The following is a 17,582-nucleotide window of genomic DNA, read 5'->3' as shown; positions in this document are numbered from 1 at the left end:
ACATCGACTAGAAGGACCTCTACATCCTTGTGCTACATTTCTGTACTTTTTTTTTTTTTAATTATTTAATTAAAAAACAGATCAGCAAATCTCTGTGATCCTAACAATGGATGAGCAGATTGTTATGAGTGGTCTCACTGGAGTATCCATTACCTATCCATCCAACCCAATGCATGGGACTACTCCACAGCTTTTCTTTATGCAAAATTGTAAGACAATACTTAGACATCTTAATTACATTTAGGTTAATATATTGAGATTCAGAAATAATTTTGTTAGACTAGGAAAGCAACAAACAGAAAAATCCTAGAGAATCAAGACAATTTAACCTGCCAGTTATTTGGCTGTGGAACTTGAGAGCTCTGACACCCATAGTGCTTCTCGCTGCTTAGGTAGTAATCGATATAATCTTTTCTTTCAATTTTTCTTCATTAGAACTTTGAGAAGTGGATCTTGAACACTTTTGCTACCTACATTAAACAAACATTCAAAGGCACAGAAGTACTAACAACCACTTAGTGAAATCAGGTGGCAAACACTCATGATGCAAATTACAGATGGGGAAATTCAAGTCTCATCATATGCCAAAGGATTTAAAGAACAAACGCAGAAAATCCAGACATTCCCCCCAATACCACCATCCAAGAAGCTGTTTATATTATAAGGGAGGCTGTGGGTCCCCCCTACCCTCCAAAAAAAAAAAAAGGAAAAAAAATTCAACCCAGACCAAGAACCAACCAACCTTGAGAAGATTTCATGTTTCATAAAACTTGAAGCAGGTCACTTAGGGGAAATTTGTAATGTCATTCATAAAAAATTTATAAAAGTTGCATCATAAAAAAACATAATGGACAAATACTACTGAGATCTTCCTTGGAAAAGAAACAAAACAATGTTTTGCAACACAACCAAATGTTGTGATACTCTAATGGTTTTAAATTGAAAGAGGGTAGATTTAGATTGGATGTTTGAAAGAAATTCTTTACTCAGAGGGTGGTGAGGCACAGGAACAGGCTGCCCAGAGAAGCTGTGGATGCTCCATCCCTGGAAGTGTTCAAGGCCAGGCTGGATGGGGCTTTGGGCAGCCTGGTCTGGGTCTGGTGGGAGGTGTCCCGGCCCATGGCAGGGGAATTGGAATAGGTGATCTTTAAGGTAGGGACCTCAAACCCAACCCCTTCTATGATTCTATGATCTAGCACTTCGGACCTGGGGTGAACTGTATGGCTTTCTCCTGCATCATTTCCACTTACAGAGCCCTTTAGGTCTTTACAAGGCTGCCACACATCAAAATATTCTATAAAGAAGACTGGAGGTAAATCACACAAATGTCTTCTTGCTACTGTTGTTGATAGAAAGAGCAGTTGAGACCCTCCCCTTATCTCTTCCTTACCCTCTTTTCCTTAGTCTGCATGCTTAGTTTTGCCACTCTGAGAAGCATCAGCTCAGCAAAAAGGATGAAGCTCAGCTTCCACCCTCTGCACAGCTGGAGCACAGAAATCTGGTAGTGGTTGTACTGTGCTAGATGATGCGGAGACGCAGCATGGTGATACAACACCAACCCTGGCCACAAAGAGTGGGAAAAGACATACCACAGACATTCGCGTAGTGCTGTATCAACTTCTAATAACGCTGTTTTCACATAAAGTTAGATGGAGAATGCTAGTAGTGTATTTTTAACTTGTTTCTTGGTAAACAGTTGTTTCAACTATATTCCTGAATGGAACATTTATGCCATAAGACATACATGGTTCATGGTTCTCCCTACATAATTGTCAAGTACAAGCTAATTCCCATGAGCTATTGTGATTCTGAAAAATGAGAGAAAAGCAACTGTTCACAAATGGAACCATGAACTACTGTGAGGGGTACGGAACTGCCCATAATTTAGCGTATGCCTATCAGTCTCCAAAATCCCTGAACAAAACAAACTGTGTGCACGCATAGTGACAAATATTCACCTGGCAACTTTCGTTAGGCTTGTTTAACAGTCCTCAATAATTTTGTTTTAGACTTCACATACCCTTAGAAGAAAAAACACTTTGCACACGCACACACAAAATCTACGTGTATTACTGTTTACAGGCCAAAGGGACACCACCTACCAAGGTTTTGATTCATACAGATGAAGTACACAGGGAATAAAAAGCATAGCTAGGTTTTTATTTCTGTCTTCATCTTGCTAATAAGGACTTGCAGATGGCACCTCTCTTTCTCACCTTTAAGAGCTGGGTCCTCACCAATAAAGATCTAAACCAGTTGTTTTATCATATTTCGAATATCTTTCTCCCCTTACTTCTAGCCTGAGGAAAGTTCCCAAGACATTAGAATTTCAAGAGCAAAAGAACTTGGCAATTGAGCAGGAAGAGTACCATACAGATTACTACTAAACCTACTATTAAACTACTACACAACTCCTAAACCTCAGAGATGTACAATTTTCCAATCCTGAAACACCTAGAGCTCATGTAGTACGAACCACAAGATCGTTAAAAAAGAGAACAGGAGCCTTTACAAATACAATTAAAAATTTATTTTTCTCTTTCTGCAAGGAAGTACAAGTTTACGCACAGTGTAACAAGAAGAAAAATCATCTGGATACTACTGTTCTAAGCGAATCCAGAATACCAGCAGGGAAAAAGAAAAGAAGAAAACCCACATAGCTTTGGAAAACAAACAAACAAACAAACAAACAAACACCACAGAAAAAGATACAACAACGAGCACACTTTTGGCTAAAGTCCCTGAACATACCCTCCCTCCCCACAAAACATTCACTATGTTTTAAAAAACAGGCTCAGTGGCACTTTCTCTTTAATAAGACTTCAGTAACATTTTGAAATGCAGCGCATCCACACTGCAATTCACTTTGCTGTAAGGCTAACTTAGACATAAGGCAAATATTACCTTAGCTCTGAAATATTCCATGATAAGACACCCTTAGTACATATATCTCTGTTAAATGCAAAGATGCCTTGTCTCCCTTCATCACTCTCCCTCCTGATCAAGAAAGCACTTCAGGGAGATGGTGTGCTATACTCATCACAAACTGCAAGGTACTAAAAAGTTAAAAAGAAACAGCAGTGAATAAAAATAAACAGTATTCACATATCTAAAACTTATTTCCATCACTTAAATAGTTTCATCTGCAGTTACAAAATACATACACTTAAATATCTTTTAAGAAATCATCATATAAGGTATCACAGATTATGCTTTGCTTTTGATAATCTAACTGCCCTAATTCCGGCATAAGGATATACCTGGACAGTGTTACTACCTAGAATGTTTTCCTATTATACTGGATTTTCTTAAATATACAGTAAATTCTCTCTAGCTATTCTGACTGATAGTGCAAATAAAGACATTCTTTGGGTCACAATTCTAAAACATTACCCCCCGATGCTATCCTCAATTTAATAATTTTTCAGTAAATGAGTAACAAAATACTGTAAGTATACACATTTTCTAGCATCTGTTTAACAATACGTTTTTCTCAGTTACCTCTGTTTAAAGCAGATCACAGAAATGAATAAGCTACAATGCTGCTCACCTATCCAAAAGATATGCTATATTTATACTTAAATAAATACATTTATAACCCTGCCTGTAAGTCCCCCATTCCTTTCCATTTATTGTTATTATCCAATGGCATACGACATCAAATCATGATATCAAAATATTTTAAAGACAACAAAGATCACTTTAGAAGCACTGCTCAAGGGCAATGAAATAGTGCTTTGAGAACCTTATGCACATAAGTTAGGCCTACACATATCCAGCGCATTCTATAACAGAATAGTGTACGCTTCTTTTAGAGGCAGCTACTACTTTGCCCAAGCCAGAGATAAAAAGCTTGTCTTAATTATGACCTATCATAGATGTAGCAAGACAAAGTGGCCCGCTTTGCTATCTAATGTTGCCTGCTGCTTTTGCACGTTTACTTGAATTTACTGGTGCCTGATTGTTAGTTCCATTAGTGGTATTTGTAGCTGAGCCATTCACAATGATGTAATCAACTTTGTTTTCCAATTTCACAAGGCGTTGCAAGATGTCATCCAGAAGAACTGCAATTGTTCTCTTAAGATCAGCTGAAGATAATGAGGAAAAAAAATGTTCTATTATTAGCTTGTGTATGGAAAATAACTTCTATTTCAACACATTCACATCTTAAAGCCTGCCAGCTTTCCTACTATTCGTTTTGGGAAAGCATACAGACTGGGAGGAAGGGGAAATTAAATAAAAATAAACAAGGAGTTATTTAAATACCATTTCCTTGTTATTTTGGGAAAGATAGATACCACCATTATAGTAAACTGTGAACCCAGCCAAGTAAACATTAGAGCATAAGAACAAAACCTCTAGTTAGAGAAGAAGGATAGTGAGTATTTCAAGGCAGTATTTCAGATTTCATCCAGACAATACCCAGCTATGACACTTTTAGCCTTGGACAGCAATAGAATATATTTGATACTTTCCAACATAAAAGGGTAGTTATTCACTTTCCTCTAAATAACAGATCTATTCCACAGAAAAATTGTTGTGGAAAGTATCATATCACTTTTTGCACAAGCTACAAAACAGGAAAGAAAAGGTTACTTTTTCTTAGTTTAAAACTTTAGTATATTTAAGCCTAAATTGACTGAAAAGCATAAGGAAGATTTAAAAAAATCCCACGTTTACTAACAATGACAAAAGGATCTTGAGTGTTATAAGAGTATTTTTTGGAACACAAAAACAGTATCAGTAACAGAACTTTCAAAAAAAAATTAAGTATACTGCTGTCCATGTTCACACCACTGTCTTCTCTCAAATTTGGAAAAAAAATAATATTTAAACTTACTGGGTTTACAAGGTGTACTGAATCTTAAATTTCAACTTTGGTTAATAAACTAAAGTCAAATCAATCAATAGAGGGTTTTTTTCCTCTGAAAGATTACTATATATTACTTTAAAAAGAAGTAAAGCTTTATAGTTTTCATTTTAAAAAGTTATTAGAACAAACAGAATGCTTTTTTCCTCTTACCATATCCTGCCATAGAGGCTCCACTGCCACCATTCATTAGATTTTTATTTTCTTCTGCCAGTGCTTTGACATATCTTTTACTTAGGTCTAATATCTGACCACGCAACTCGGCACTGCTTTGACGTCTTGGATACTGAAAAGTGTAGCGTAGCAACATTAAACCCCAAATGATTCCAAAAACCAGTAAAAACATACTCAGTTTCTGGGACATGTTTTTTCTTGAAAATGTTAGAAACATCTCGACGAAGGCCACAGGTGTGTCTTAATTTCAGGAAAAGTAACCGAACTTGACTTAGTCAAATTGTATTACATATTAAAACAAAACCAGGATATCTATAAAATGAAAAATCTTCTGGCTGGATGATCTTGAACACATCTTCTCAGTTTAGCTGGTCTTGATTCCTGAAACGTAAAATATCACTTGGTTACTCAAAATTGTTACAGTTGTTGAGATCAAGGAAAGAAAATTTTCCAAGTGTAGTGTTATTGCATAACCTAAAAAAGAGTTGTAGATGTGTACTTGCTTAGAGGTACAATCATCATTCTATCTCACCTGTTGTTACAAGGTTTCTTTCTCTAAAAAATAAACCTTTGTTCTCCAAAAATCAAAACTATATTTTTACAAATCATCTTAACTACTTTAAATGTCATACTTCAAATGATTAAACCCAAAAGCAGTATCTAGAAGAGACTTGTAAAACACTTTTCTATATAAGTCTTTTCCATTTATACTCAACATCTTGATAAATTATACAGACACATCTATACCAAGAAAATAAAAATAAAAGCTTGTGAAATCATTCACTTGATTCTTGTTCCTCACATAGAAGCATTGGCAAGTATAGACAGATAAAAGTAAAAGCAAGGTCTCTTAGCTGTTTTGTTAGTTCAAAGTTGGGTGTCATCCTCTTCTGGTTTTGTACAGTATTAATTCTTTGTCCTTTTTGGTGTCTTGACAATAAACAAAGAAATAAAACCAAAACGAAGATGTACACTGCACCCACTTCTAGCACGTTGCTACTACTATAAAAAAAAGTCTTACCATAGTAGCCAATTCTAACACATCGATAGCCAAAGGCTTCAGAAGAACAAATGGTTGGAAAGCTTCAGCAGTTAAACAGTAAATGTCCAGACAGTTTGAAGCAATACAAGCCAGACATCTTCAGGGAGCTCTGTAATGGAAGAAAAAATTATTGAAACAAGATGAAATACAGGACTAAAAAAACCTTAATTTTCACATGTACCAGCTGAAGTTGATCTCTTCAAGCCACGTGGTTTTTGAAACCAAAATACATTTTTGGTTTTGAAGCAACTGTTAGGAAAAAACATAGAATCCAGTTCCATTTTATTACAAATGCATATATGTAAATGTCCTAACATTCATTCTGACTACTTTAAAAAAAACACTTAGTAAGAACCTCACCAAAACATCTCACTATAAGACAGTGAGAGCCCAATCCCTCACATGCATAAACACACTTACATGTGTCCTTCTTCTTATTCATTTTTTCCCTCAAATGAATCTATTCTGAAACAGCCCCTTTAAATGCTTACATCTTCTATTTCTCTTTCCTCAGCTACCCCTGAAACTTCTTCAACTACTCAATACTTTTTTTGAGAGGAGATTTCTATTATTTCACATAGTCTGGATAAAACCACTCATTCTACATAATAGTACTTTTTCAAGTTAGTCTCCATTTTCTCCCACATATAGCCTGACACGAGTAGTTTTTAGACTGTAGTTACACATATAATAGAGTTCCCCACTGCACTTTCTACACTGGTACTTAGGCCTCTGTTTTTAAAACGCAGTGTTAGTTCAGAATACTGACACCATTATTTCTCATCCTGCTAAGCACTCATCCAAACTTAACTCAATCTCCATGGTATTTTTCATCGTTCTGTTGACCACTTCATCTGGCCTTATACGGACACAACACAGTCTACTGTAAATTCTAATGTCAGCAGCAGCAGTGCTCGGAGCTGTGCTTCTTGCTTCCTCTTAACCTTCATCCTTCAGATAATCTATCAACATGCGTATCTAAATTATCCTGAAGATTCTAAACCCAAACGAGGGGCAGTAGCAGGACTTGGACAACAAAGTTGCTGTGAAGTGAAAGGTATTGCGTCTAAAATGCCCGACAGTAATTGCCAGTACACAAAATCTTACTTTTAATGTAGGGTGCACTAATGTAAGAGGCAAACACAAATCAGTGAATGAGGAATAGGTTCCTTCACCTTAACTGTGGGATATGACCGTGCACACAGGCAGATAGCCTACATGCAATAATTTGACATACCACTGTAAATTCAGTGGGATATACTTTGTTCAAAGAACATGCTAATCCCCCCTAAATCTGCCTTTTCAGACAATTTTTTCTTAAGTATATAAAATAGAGAGACAACCATAAAAAACTTAAGATCTATGGTATCAGCACAAATTTTTGGAATTGCGTGATTACAGATTTCCTGAAACAGATCTTCCCTAAACACAAACTAACCAAAATCTCTTTTCCCTAGGACTTGGCCAAATCCATGGCTCTGTACTCATACTTTAAAGCACCAACTGTACCTACATCATTATGCAGATACATAATCCCTGGATAGAATCAAATAAGATGGAAAACATTTACACATGAGGTACTGGAGTAGAGTATTCGTGTGATGACACAGAAGAACAAACAAGAGCTCTCAAAGAAAAAAGACCACAAGTTCCAACCACCCTTCCCAAAAGCCTACTATATATATATATGTGCTTGTTTGAAGATAACACAGACAGCTCTTGCAGAATTTAAATGAAGTTCAGCTCTCCACAGAACTCCACTCAAATCTCATCCCAAACCACTTTAGTAGACGGTATCATTGTAGAGCTCTGGAGTAGCAATAACTCTGCTATCACGCTGTAAATAAGACCACAAGCCAGGACGAGAGTCCTAGCCAAGCTGAACAGATTGAATCAACTCCCACCAAGGAACAGCAGGAACTACAGACTGGGTCATTGCCACATAAATTTGATTCACAGTGCACATGCTGACCACTGAAACTAACGGAAATCAAGGACTTAGCCTGCTATGCAAACGGCGTAACACCCGAATACTCCCTCTGCACAAAGAAATGGGGAGTAAGGTGTACCAAAATGAAGGGAACTATTGGCAGATGGCACTTCTCCTATCCTGCAAAGGCATTTTAAGGGGCCATTCCTCCTTAAATGATTTCCAGTGTAATTTCAAAGTTCTCGAGATCTGGTCTCCTCTTTCTTCCTGAAGCACGCACTTCCAGTGACCCATAACGTACTTACTGTAGTGGGTTTACGTGGCAAGGTTTTGGTAGCAGGGGGTCATAGGGGTGGCTTCTGTGAGAAGAATCTAGAAGCTGCCCTATGTTAGGTAAGGGCCCTGCTGCTGGCCAGAGCCGAGCCATGTTGTTTGCACCTCTGTGAGAGCATATTAAAGAAAGGAAAAAAAAAAATCTTAAAAAAAAAAAATCTTAATCCTTTCAGGATTACGCAGTGCTGAGCGAAAAAAAGAAATGCGAGCTTACACCCAAGTGATTTTCTAGCAGGAAAAAAAAAAAGGGCAGCAGAGCAGCAGGTGTACATACTAGGAAGAAAACAGCACAATAAATAAAATGGATGGACTGGAATAAGCTTTTACTTCTTGTTGCCCTGAAGGGTCAGTATTTCTGTACATGAACATTATGGTTTAAACAAAATTTGTCTTCAGAATAGACCTTGGTTTTCAATAATGCAGAGGCAATGCAGCATGAGATAAGAGTACACTTGTAAGAAGGAACTAACAGTTTTGTGACCTTTTCTTCCCTCCTCACCTACCACCTGCTGATTAGGGAAATAAAGAAAAAAAGAGAGACACTTCCTTCTTCACACTGACTTAGTCCATGTGGAAATCCAGGTTTACCAATCTCCCAGCCTCAGCTAAAGTGCTTTTATGGCCAAGGAAGTAATTGCAAAGAGCAGCAGAAAAAAAAAAAAAAAAAAAAAAAAGATGTATCAGAGCTACAGATTGTTACACTTCCTAATATCCCAAACCTAAAACAAAAGGAAAAAGACCATGAAGATAGTGGAGTACAGACAAGACAAAACCTGAAAATCTGAAGAGGAAAAAGGACAAAATAAACAAAAAACAGGCAACTGTGCAGGCAAAATGGCAATTCCAGAATCCACGAAGAAGTGAATATCTTCCAGATAACCTTTTAAATAGGCAGGCAAGGTGACTGATTCAAGTGGCGATTTATCAAAGTTCTCTAAATCCAACATGCACGCCTAAATTATTCTGAAAATTATAAACCCAAGACAGGGGCAACATTAGAACTTAGAACTAAAGGCAATTCCAGAACAGAGGATATGAGACTAGGTTTGCCTTTCACAGACACTGAAAGAGTTTGCTTTTGTTTATTGTTGCCACTGCTTGTAGTGTAAGAAATGTATTGCCACAGCCTGCCAATGCGGATTTGACACTGTCCAGGGATACCACAACAAACAGTGACACATCTGGCAATGAAAGCAATGAGCGAAGGAACTCAGCCTCTCCAAAATAAAATCACATCTGTCCTCTCAGCTGCGTTCCAACACTGAAGTCATATATAAATTGCATCATAAGCATATGAAACAAAAGAAACAATGGCCAAAGAAAAAGCAACAGAAAATCCATTATATGTTCTGTAATAAAGCAAGGTTCCAGTCTCTCTGGTGCTACTGTTAAGTAGCATCAGACCTAGGCTTGAATACTGACTCTACTCCATGGAAACCAATCCATACATAAAAACATGCTAGCTGAATTGTGCTGCAAAGCTTTCCTTAGATTCAGCTTTCCTTATTCCTAGCAAAACCCAGAGATTACATTCATATACTTCACCAAAAGCGTGACAGTTTGTAAGGCAAAGGAGTGCCTCATACATCCTCTGAAACAACATAAGGGTATCATGAAAACAAGGCATACTCAATCCTTCAAAGGTCACGGCGCACCTTACAGCATTGTCAGTTCTGCTAGTCAGCCAGCTAACAAAAGACGAGTACAAATTCACGATCAATTTTCTAGTCTGTCCAAGAGATCTCACCCTTCCTAAACTGCTAGAAGTAGTTCGTGGCATCAGGATGGCAAATTCTAAGTTGTGCTGCAGAGGTGGTATGTATCTCCTAGCTTTAAAAAACGTACAGGACAGATGAAGATGACTATTTGTAAGAGCAAAATAAAGCAGCAGGCAACCACCAGGTATTTTCAGTAGCTATTAATAATCAACTTTAGCAAAAATGCGAACAAAGTGTCAACAATGGGGGAAAAACAGGGAAAACTGAAGTCAAAGAATCCATTTCATTCCAGGATTCAGAAGAGTTTAATGATGAAGCTAAGAAAAACGCCCAGAAAATAGTATTATTAATATACAGTCCAATAAAATCACCTCTTTGGTTATGTATTTTGGACGATAGCATGACAAATACTGAGGCAGCAGTTTCTCAGTGATACTATAGAGACCTATATAGGTAGGTCTGTAATAAAGGAATATATTAAGAAAGTAACCTCAATAAATGGGAATTTTACTTCATGTATTACTTACTACCATAATACTTACCGGTGTCTCACTGCCAAATTATGACCAACAACACCATGACTGAGTGAATTCAAACGCAAGTCTGGCTTTGTGCTTAATTATCATTATTAACTATATAAGCACAAAAAGTGATTTATCAAGACAGAGATAAAAAAGGAAATGCCAAATACAGCCACAGGATGGTGCATCCAACTACAGACAGATGAAGGGGGAAAAACATTGAAAAAGAACAGACAGCAGATGAAAACTAGGACGGTACAAATAAAAGCTGTCACTAATAATTACTATAAAATAATTGTACAGGACAAAATTAGGATTTACTACAATATCAGTAGAAGTGTCATAAGCTTATAAAACATAAGGGATTTTTAAATCAGCATATTAAAATTATGTCTGTAGTAGACACTTCCTTAGATCTATGGCAGCATACATTTCTCAGTTTGGAGGGGATATTATATTAACAGACAACGAGCTGTAAACAGACATGACAATACTCGTGTTGCAACAGCCAACGTACCTTCCAGGAAAGCAAAATCACAGGATATTACAGAACACCTGGAAACGTTTCCACAGTCCTTTCGGCAATATCTTATTTGTTTTGTTTTACATGTGTATTTAGAGTCCACCCCTTCCATTTACTTCTGTGACCTCCAAAATCTTTTGTTTGTCCAGTTTTCCAACAGAAAACTTCCAGAATCATAGTCCCTCAACTGACAGACATCATGCTGATGACTCTGACAACAGACAAGCAACTTGTTTGGTATTTGGAAACCTATCAGATCACTAACTGCAGCAATGAGAATGACTGAGAAAATAGAGAATGAAACAGAAGTGCAGTATAACATATTCACCGAGCAATTGATCTGTGCAGATAGGGACAATGAAATAAGCATGCAGAAGCCCAGGAGCAACATGCTGGGTCTTTCCCAGAACAGGAAGACCAAAAATGATGTTTGCATTCTGGTCATTTGCAGTCTTTACTGGCTGGCTGCTTGGCAGTAGGAGAAAAATCTGCACAGAGTGCAGCTGACAAACAGGTGCCCAAAGAAATTAAGTATATCCTGTTACACAGGACCATGACTCCTGGCAAGATACAGAAGAAAAAAAAAAAAAAAAGCTATTTCCCCATCTGTTATTTAATTCATGTAGTTTTCTATTATCCCATCATACTTGAAAAGACATCTTCTAATTCCCTCCCTTTAATGGTCCCTTCCTACACATACCAAAAGCTCCCTTAACAAATCATCTTGCATGCATCATTCACATTTAAAGCTGGTGCCCAAGAAAGAATCACATTCCTCATATTTTAAAGAGCATATAAGCTCTCGAAAAACTGACAGCAAAACCATTTTCCTGTGCTGGCCCAGTCACACCAGTGACTTCTGCAGACCACCACTGCCCTTTGGCTCCCAGGTTCACACCGATAGCTGCACAGCTTATGGGAGAGCTCAATATTCTACTAAGCAGCAAGCAATTAACAGCAAAGTGTGTCCCTAGACAAATGAAACCATTTTATGACGAGACCAACTCTTAGCACGTTAGGTATTCCTATTATTGGCAGTGTAAACTCTGGTACGTTAGGTATTCCTATTATTGGCAGTGTAAACTCTGGTCAACAGAAAAACATCACCAGTATGGAAGGAAAAGAGAAAGACGGTCAAAAATCTCAGTCATGCTGACCCCATAGAGCCCCTTAAAATCCTATGCTTGTGTGCTAGTAAGGCTCACGGGTCTTTTCAGACAGCATCATAGATCAGTCAATAGAAAAGAGAATATTAATTCCAATGATTGCTTTTACTTTTGGTTTCTTAAAGTATCCTGGCATGCTTCCCCCCCCCCCCCCCGCTTTGTTCTGCTTGCTACTGTCCGTGAATGCTTCTAAAATCAACCACCAGCAATTCATTGTTCCTCGCCTGCAGGCAGTCAGCCAAGACTTTGAGTGGGGAAATGACTTGCCAAATGTGAAGAAAGTTAAAGTGAGCGAGTATCAATGGAACAGTATACTATACTTGCTGAAGTTCCCTTCCTCCCCCTAGATCCATCTGGACTTTGAAACATTCCTACAACTCCGTACCTTCACATTAAAAAAAAATATCTCAGCTTCATTCCATCTGGGACACTTTTCCCCATGCTTTATCACTGATGTACAGGCCATCCTGGTAGGACCCCTGCTCAGCTATGGCAGAGCATGAGCTACCTCCTTAGCTACTTATCTCCTGGTAGCATTGACACAATTTTTTCATGACAATTAACACTGGGCTATGACAAATCCACATTTACAACACATTTTTTCAAAGCCCCTGGCATTCCAAAATCTCCTTCCAAAATGGTAACGTTCAGCTAATTTTAGCCAGTTTTACAGGGAGCCATACTTGCAAAACCATTAGTGTAGGCTACGGAGAGGAAAGGGATTTTCACTGAACATTTTTAAAAGACCTAAAAAAATAGGGTTGGTACGGATTAAAAACCAACTAGCAAAGTGACTGCTACAATGGCGGAAAGACTGCCGCTGTAGAACTGGTTATACGTGTACACAGCATCCACACAAACACTGTTCCTGTAGAAAGGCAACAAAAGAGCGCTTGTACCACCGGGAAAGAGTGGAAGAATTTAACTCACCTGGTTTTATTTCAAGAAACCTGCAGAACTCTGAGTACAGGCATGTGCAATACTCATCCACCAAAAACATGTTTCAGTGGTAAAACTCCAATATAGACCAGGCCTCAGACTGATGCTCCCTCCACGGAGGCTGATCCATTTGAAGACTTTAGAAAAATAAAAATGCGGGAAGTGATAGACAGTTTATTTCCTTCTTTTTATTATTTCTAGATTGGCCTGTCATTTTACCTTAGCATCGCTAACAGTTGTGACAGGCAGTAGATAACCACAGCACCAGAGTGGTGGGCACTGCAAAACATGTCATTGTTCAAGTGAAGGAGAAGATACCCAGAACCGTCACCTGGGTATTTATATCAAGGTAGCCTCTTATTTCTTTGTTACCACCACACAGAAAAATGATTTTAGTGGAGTAAGTTTGAAGTCCTTGAGTCTAGTATTAATGTAGACCCTCTTTTAATTAGACGAACTACCCATTTAGTTCAAAATTCATCTTGCAAATGACATAGGCAAATGGTAAAAGAAATAATTTTTGTAAATCTGACAATCACGCAAGAAAGGTTAGGAGACTATTAGTAACGCTCAGTTGAGGAAAACGCAGCCCACCTAACGGTGCAAGATTTCAGTCACAGTTGAAAGAGCTTTTCAAATAACAAATACCATATAAAGTACATTTTAGCAATAAACATGTACCAGGACAAAACACACTCGTCGGAATGACTGCGCTCCACAGCAGATTTTTGACAGCTACTGGAAACAACTTAATGGGTATTTTTGACACCGACTAGTCTGTAGATAATGTTGTCTACACAGCTGACGATTTAAGCTGACAGCATGCACTTATCCTACTCACAGTGTGGGCAAGATGCAAAAACTAGTGCCCTTAACTATTCTCAGAAAAGTGGTCACGAACTCCACAGGGAATATTTTACTTTTAGCAGTTACGTGACATCCACTCCTCAAGCTAAACAACATGGGATTAGCCATACCAATGCCGCCTTCAAGAAGCTAAAAGCCACAAGAGGCCTCTAAAAGAAGACAAAAAACAAATCTAGAAGAACTGGAGGTAGTTTTATTTTTACCTGTAACAGCTTTAGAAAAGAGACCTATTTACTAGACCAAATGAATTCCATCATAATTGCTTAAGCCTCTGGAGTTCTCAAGTACCTGAAATGAATTATTAAACACACATATTATAACACACAAAATAACAAAAAGAGGCCACAGTAATTTAAGTTTTATACACATGGGTATTTCCAGCCCTCAAAATGGGAACAAAAGTAGCAATAAATTTTCACATGACTAAGAACTGCAATCTCTCCACTTATAACACTAAAGCAATATGCTGCTTACAGCATAGTTATCTTCATTTTGTCTTTGATATTCTCATGAAACAGCAATTCATGACACTTGCACCAAGGTAACACTACATCCCAATTAGTTAGATCAAATCACACGCATTCTTATGTTCAATATGCCCACATCCTGAAGGCTTCACGAAAAAAAAAGTCACAACTCCTACAAAGTTCATTTTTCAAGGTGAAAAACTACCCCCCTCTCCATAATCTACTGACTTTGGGTATCAAAACCCCAAATATTTGTTAGCCTGTTCTAGACTGCACTGAAGAAACTCCGCATCATGTCAAAAGAAACAAGAATTCCTCTCTGCATTGCTTTGTGGCACACAAACCCAGAAATTACACTCCATTCTAGCTGTCAGTATCTTTCAGATGACAAGATACATAAAAGAGAATTTATGGGATACTAGCACAGGGGATTAGGAAACTGAAAAGAAAGCTTATTAATAATAAATGATTAATGAGACTACAAAAGTAAATAAGAGATGTGCTAATGCATTACAAATATTTATAGAAATAAAAAACTACCATTCCTAATGAATCTGTTTTTGCTTGAATATGGATTAAGCAAGCTATTTTTCTTCCATGTTCCATCACATCATTGTAAGTACGCTTAGCCTCTTTGAAAGTTAGGTCATTACCGTACGAGAAAGACATAAATCTTGCAGCGTCACTGCAGTCACAGTTTATGACAAAAGAGCCACTGGAAAGAGGAAGGAAACCACAAAATATTTTTGGAAGTCCTCAGAGAGTTCCAGATTTGCTTAAGTTATATTAGGTTGACATGTTTCAATTCCTGCTTTTGTATTTCAAAACAAGTCACTTGAAAAATAAAAAATAAGATTCAATAGACGTTGTCAGAAATTAGCATCAGTAGTTACATCTACCCAACCAACGGGAACGACACACTTCCACCTTACAGAACATTGCATGCAAGTACATGAAAATATGCTAAGGGTTACAAACCTCTGCAGTACCACAGTCAAGATGATTACAAGCCTAAAAACCATCTTCATAAAACTAAGTGGACTTTAGAAAAGAATTTAATCACGTGCGTGTATTTACCGGTGCACGACACCCAAGAAATCCCGTTTTTCTTTCGCTGCTCCTTCACCACCCAAGGACACCGTGAAGCGGGGCTACCCAGCCTACGGCAGCACTCAGCCAGCTGCCTGCAGAGCCCACCGCACTGAAGCACCTGTACGAACCAAGAACGAAGCGGGGGGGCGCCGAGGCGCGGTGACAGGCGGGGCTCTGCTGCCCACCGCAGCCCGGCTGCAGCCCCCCGGCTCCCCCTCAGCGCCCCCCGGCCTCCCACCTCCCCAGAGGGAGCGGGACGAGGCCTCCCCGCGCCCCCTCCCCGGACACGGGGCCGCGATGCCCCCCGCCGCCTCACGGGGCCGCCTCACGGCGGCGGCGCGCGACTCCCCTCAGCCCAACGGCCGCCTAACGGTCGCCTAACGGCCGCCGCGCGCGGTACCTCTGCTCCCCCCCGCGCCCACCTGACAGAGCCGCTCGCGCCGCTTCCGCCCGCCCAGCGACGCGTTGCGTCACGGCGCACAGCCCGCTCCCCCCCCCCACTCCCCCCTCCCGCGCTGCCCCGCAGCCCTCCTCCTGCCCCGCCCCAGTGCGGCGCATGCGCAGGGAGGGGACTGTGCCCCTGTACCCCGCCGCCATGTTGGGGCGGGGGGTTTCGTGCCAGGACTAGGGGGGTGGAGGGGGCGCTGCTGGGGCTGGAGCGCCTCTCCTGTTGGGCTTGGAACTAGAGGATCTTAAAGGCCCCTTCCAACCCAAGCCCTTCTATGAAGTCTTGTAGTTATTCCAGGAAACATGTATTATCAGACTCCAAATGGGAAGCCCATTGTGAAGTTGGAACGCTATGTAGCTGTGACTATAAATTCCCATTGACATCTACAAGTAAAAATTTTCCCCAGAAGTTATGGACTGTATACAAAAATGGGAAAGGTGTCACTTCTGCCCTCTAATGGTGTAAATTAATTTTGACAGTAGTCTCGAGTGAGCATGGTCCCTCTGGTTAGATGCATGGATGGTTTGCCATTATCTGCAGTCTAGTTCTTGTAATCAACTGCAGAAGCTGTTGACGGCTTTGACAGTACTTAAATTTCCACCATAATATTCACATAAATCAACTGTGAGCATAGAACTGTGCTAGCAAGTTACGTTATGCTCTTCCTACAATGTAGTATGTGAGGAAGTTGATATCAATTAACCAGTGAAGATTGGTGAAGATGCTAGACAAGCTAACAAACCAGTTACCAATAAAGAGGTGCAAGTATTGGAAGGTTTTGCTTGCAACATGGTTCTGTCCGCATTAGCGCCATCATATGTAACGTAAACATAGGTACAAGAAGTAGTGTTCTTAGTTTGCTGGTCACACCACCACTCCACTCCATCTCCCTATGGGTGCACATTTCTTCCCTTCCCTTCTTTCTGGTGCTTGTCAGAAGTTACCTTCCTCCTCTGTATTTTTCAACTTTTTTTTGTTTGTTGGTTTTCTGCATGGATTAGATGCAGAAAAAATTCAGCATATAATCACCTCGTCCAGTAGAAAAAGGAATATTAATATATCAGAGAGGTTTGTGGCCTAGACCGAAGAAAACAGACAAAACTGCTGGCAGGTAGTATCACGACAGCCAGTAAATCGGGTGCATATAAAAATATTTACTTCCGTGACTTCTAATGTTGACTAGTCTGCAGTCCCTTATTTTGGAGTCTTTCAGGACATATATTGGTATGGAAATATTGGCGTTCACTTGAGAGCTCGTTTCAATATGAGAAAATTATACAATTGTTGAATTGGATGGAGGCTATATTTCCACAGAGAATTAATAAGAAGCTGCATTAAAGGAACGATATATTTTTAATTATACAATCCATCCCATGGAAAGTCTTTTGCTAAATTATAAAACACTGAGGGAGGAGAGGCAAAAATTAGAAATTGAAATATTTGATAAGTAAGCTTTTCAGTGAACAGATTGACTATATATTGTGCAGCACCA

The 17,582-nt window shown here is 39.2% G+C and overlaps 1 protein-coding gene across 2 annotated transcripts; it reads right to left on the bottom strand.

Annotated features, from left to right (window-relative positions):
* Positions 1-2,515: 2,515 nt before the first annotated feature.
* On the bottom strand, positions 2,516-16,150 carry CCDC126 (coiled-coil domain containing 126). Of its 2 annotated transcripts, none has more exons than XM_048070315.2 (4): positions 16,065-16,150; positions 6,066-6,195; positions 5,024-5,425; positions 2,516-4,088 (listed from the first exon to the last, which is right to left on the bottom strand). In XM_048070315.2, exons 3-4 carry the CDS (start codon positions 5,259-5,261, stop codon positions 3,907-3,909), a joined length of 420 nt encoding a protein of 139 aa, XP_047926272.1. In that variant the 5' UTR covers positions 5,262-5,425; positions 6,066-6,195; positions 16,065-16,150; the 3' UTR covers positions 2,516-3,906. The 2 variants fall into 2 exon arrangements, with proteins under 2 accessions (XP_047926272.1, XP_013027302.1); XM_013171848.3 differs by lacking the exon at positions 16,065-16,150 and adding an exon at positions 15,628-16,001.
* Between the last annotated feature and the right edge of the window lie 1,432 nt (positions 16,151-17,582).

The sequence above is a fragment of the Anser cygnoides genome, chromosome 2 (assembly GCF_040182565.1).
Source record: "Anser cygnoides isolate HZ-2024a breed goose chromosome 2, Taihu_goose_T2T_genome, whole genome shotgun sequence".
In the NCBI taxonomy this organism is placed as follows: domain Eukaryota; kingdom Metazoa; phylum Chordata; class Aves; order Anseriformes; family Anatidae; genus Anser; species Anser cygnoides.
The sequence above is the reverse complement of the archived record's forward strand: the minus strand, read 5'-3'. Positions and strand labels throughout refer to the sequence as shown.

Bases quoted from the DNA above. Each gene is read 5' to 3' on its own strand.
- CCDC126 (XM_048070315.2), bottom strand. From the start codon at position 5,261: ATGTTTCTAACATTTTCAAGAAAAAACATGTCCCAGAAACTGAGTATG. The intron at 4,089-5,023 runs GTAAGAGGAAAA...CATTATCTTCAG, and splicing joins AGCCTCTATGGCAGGATATG to CTGATCTTAAGAGAACAATT.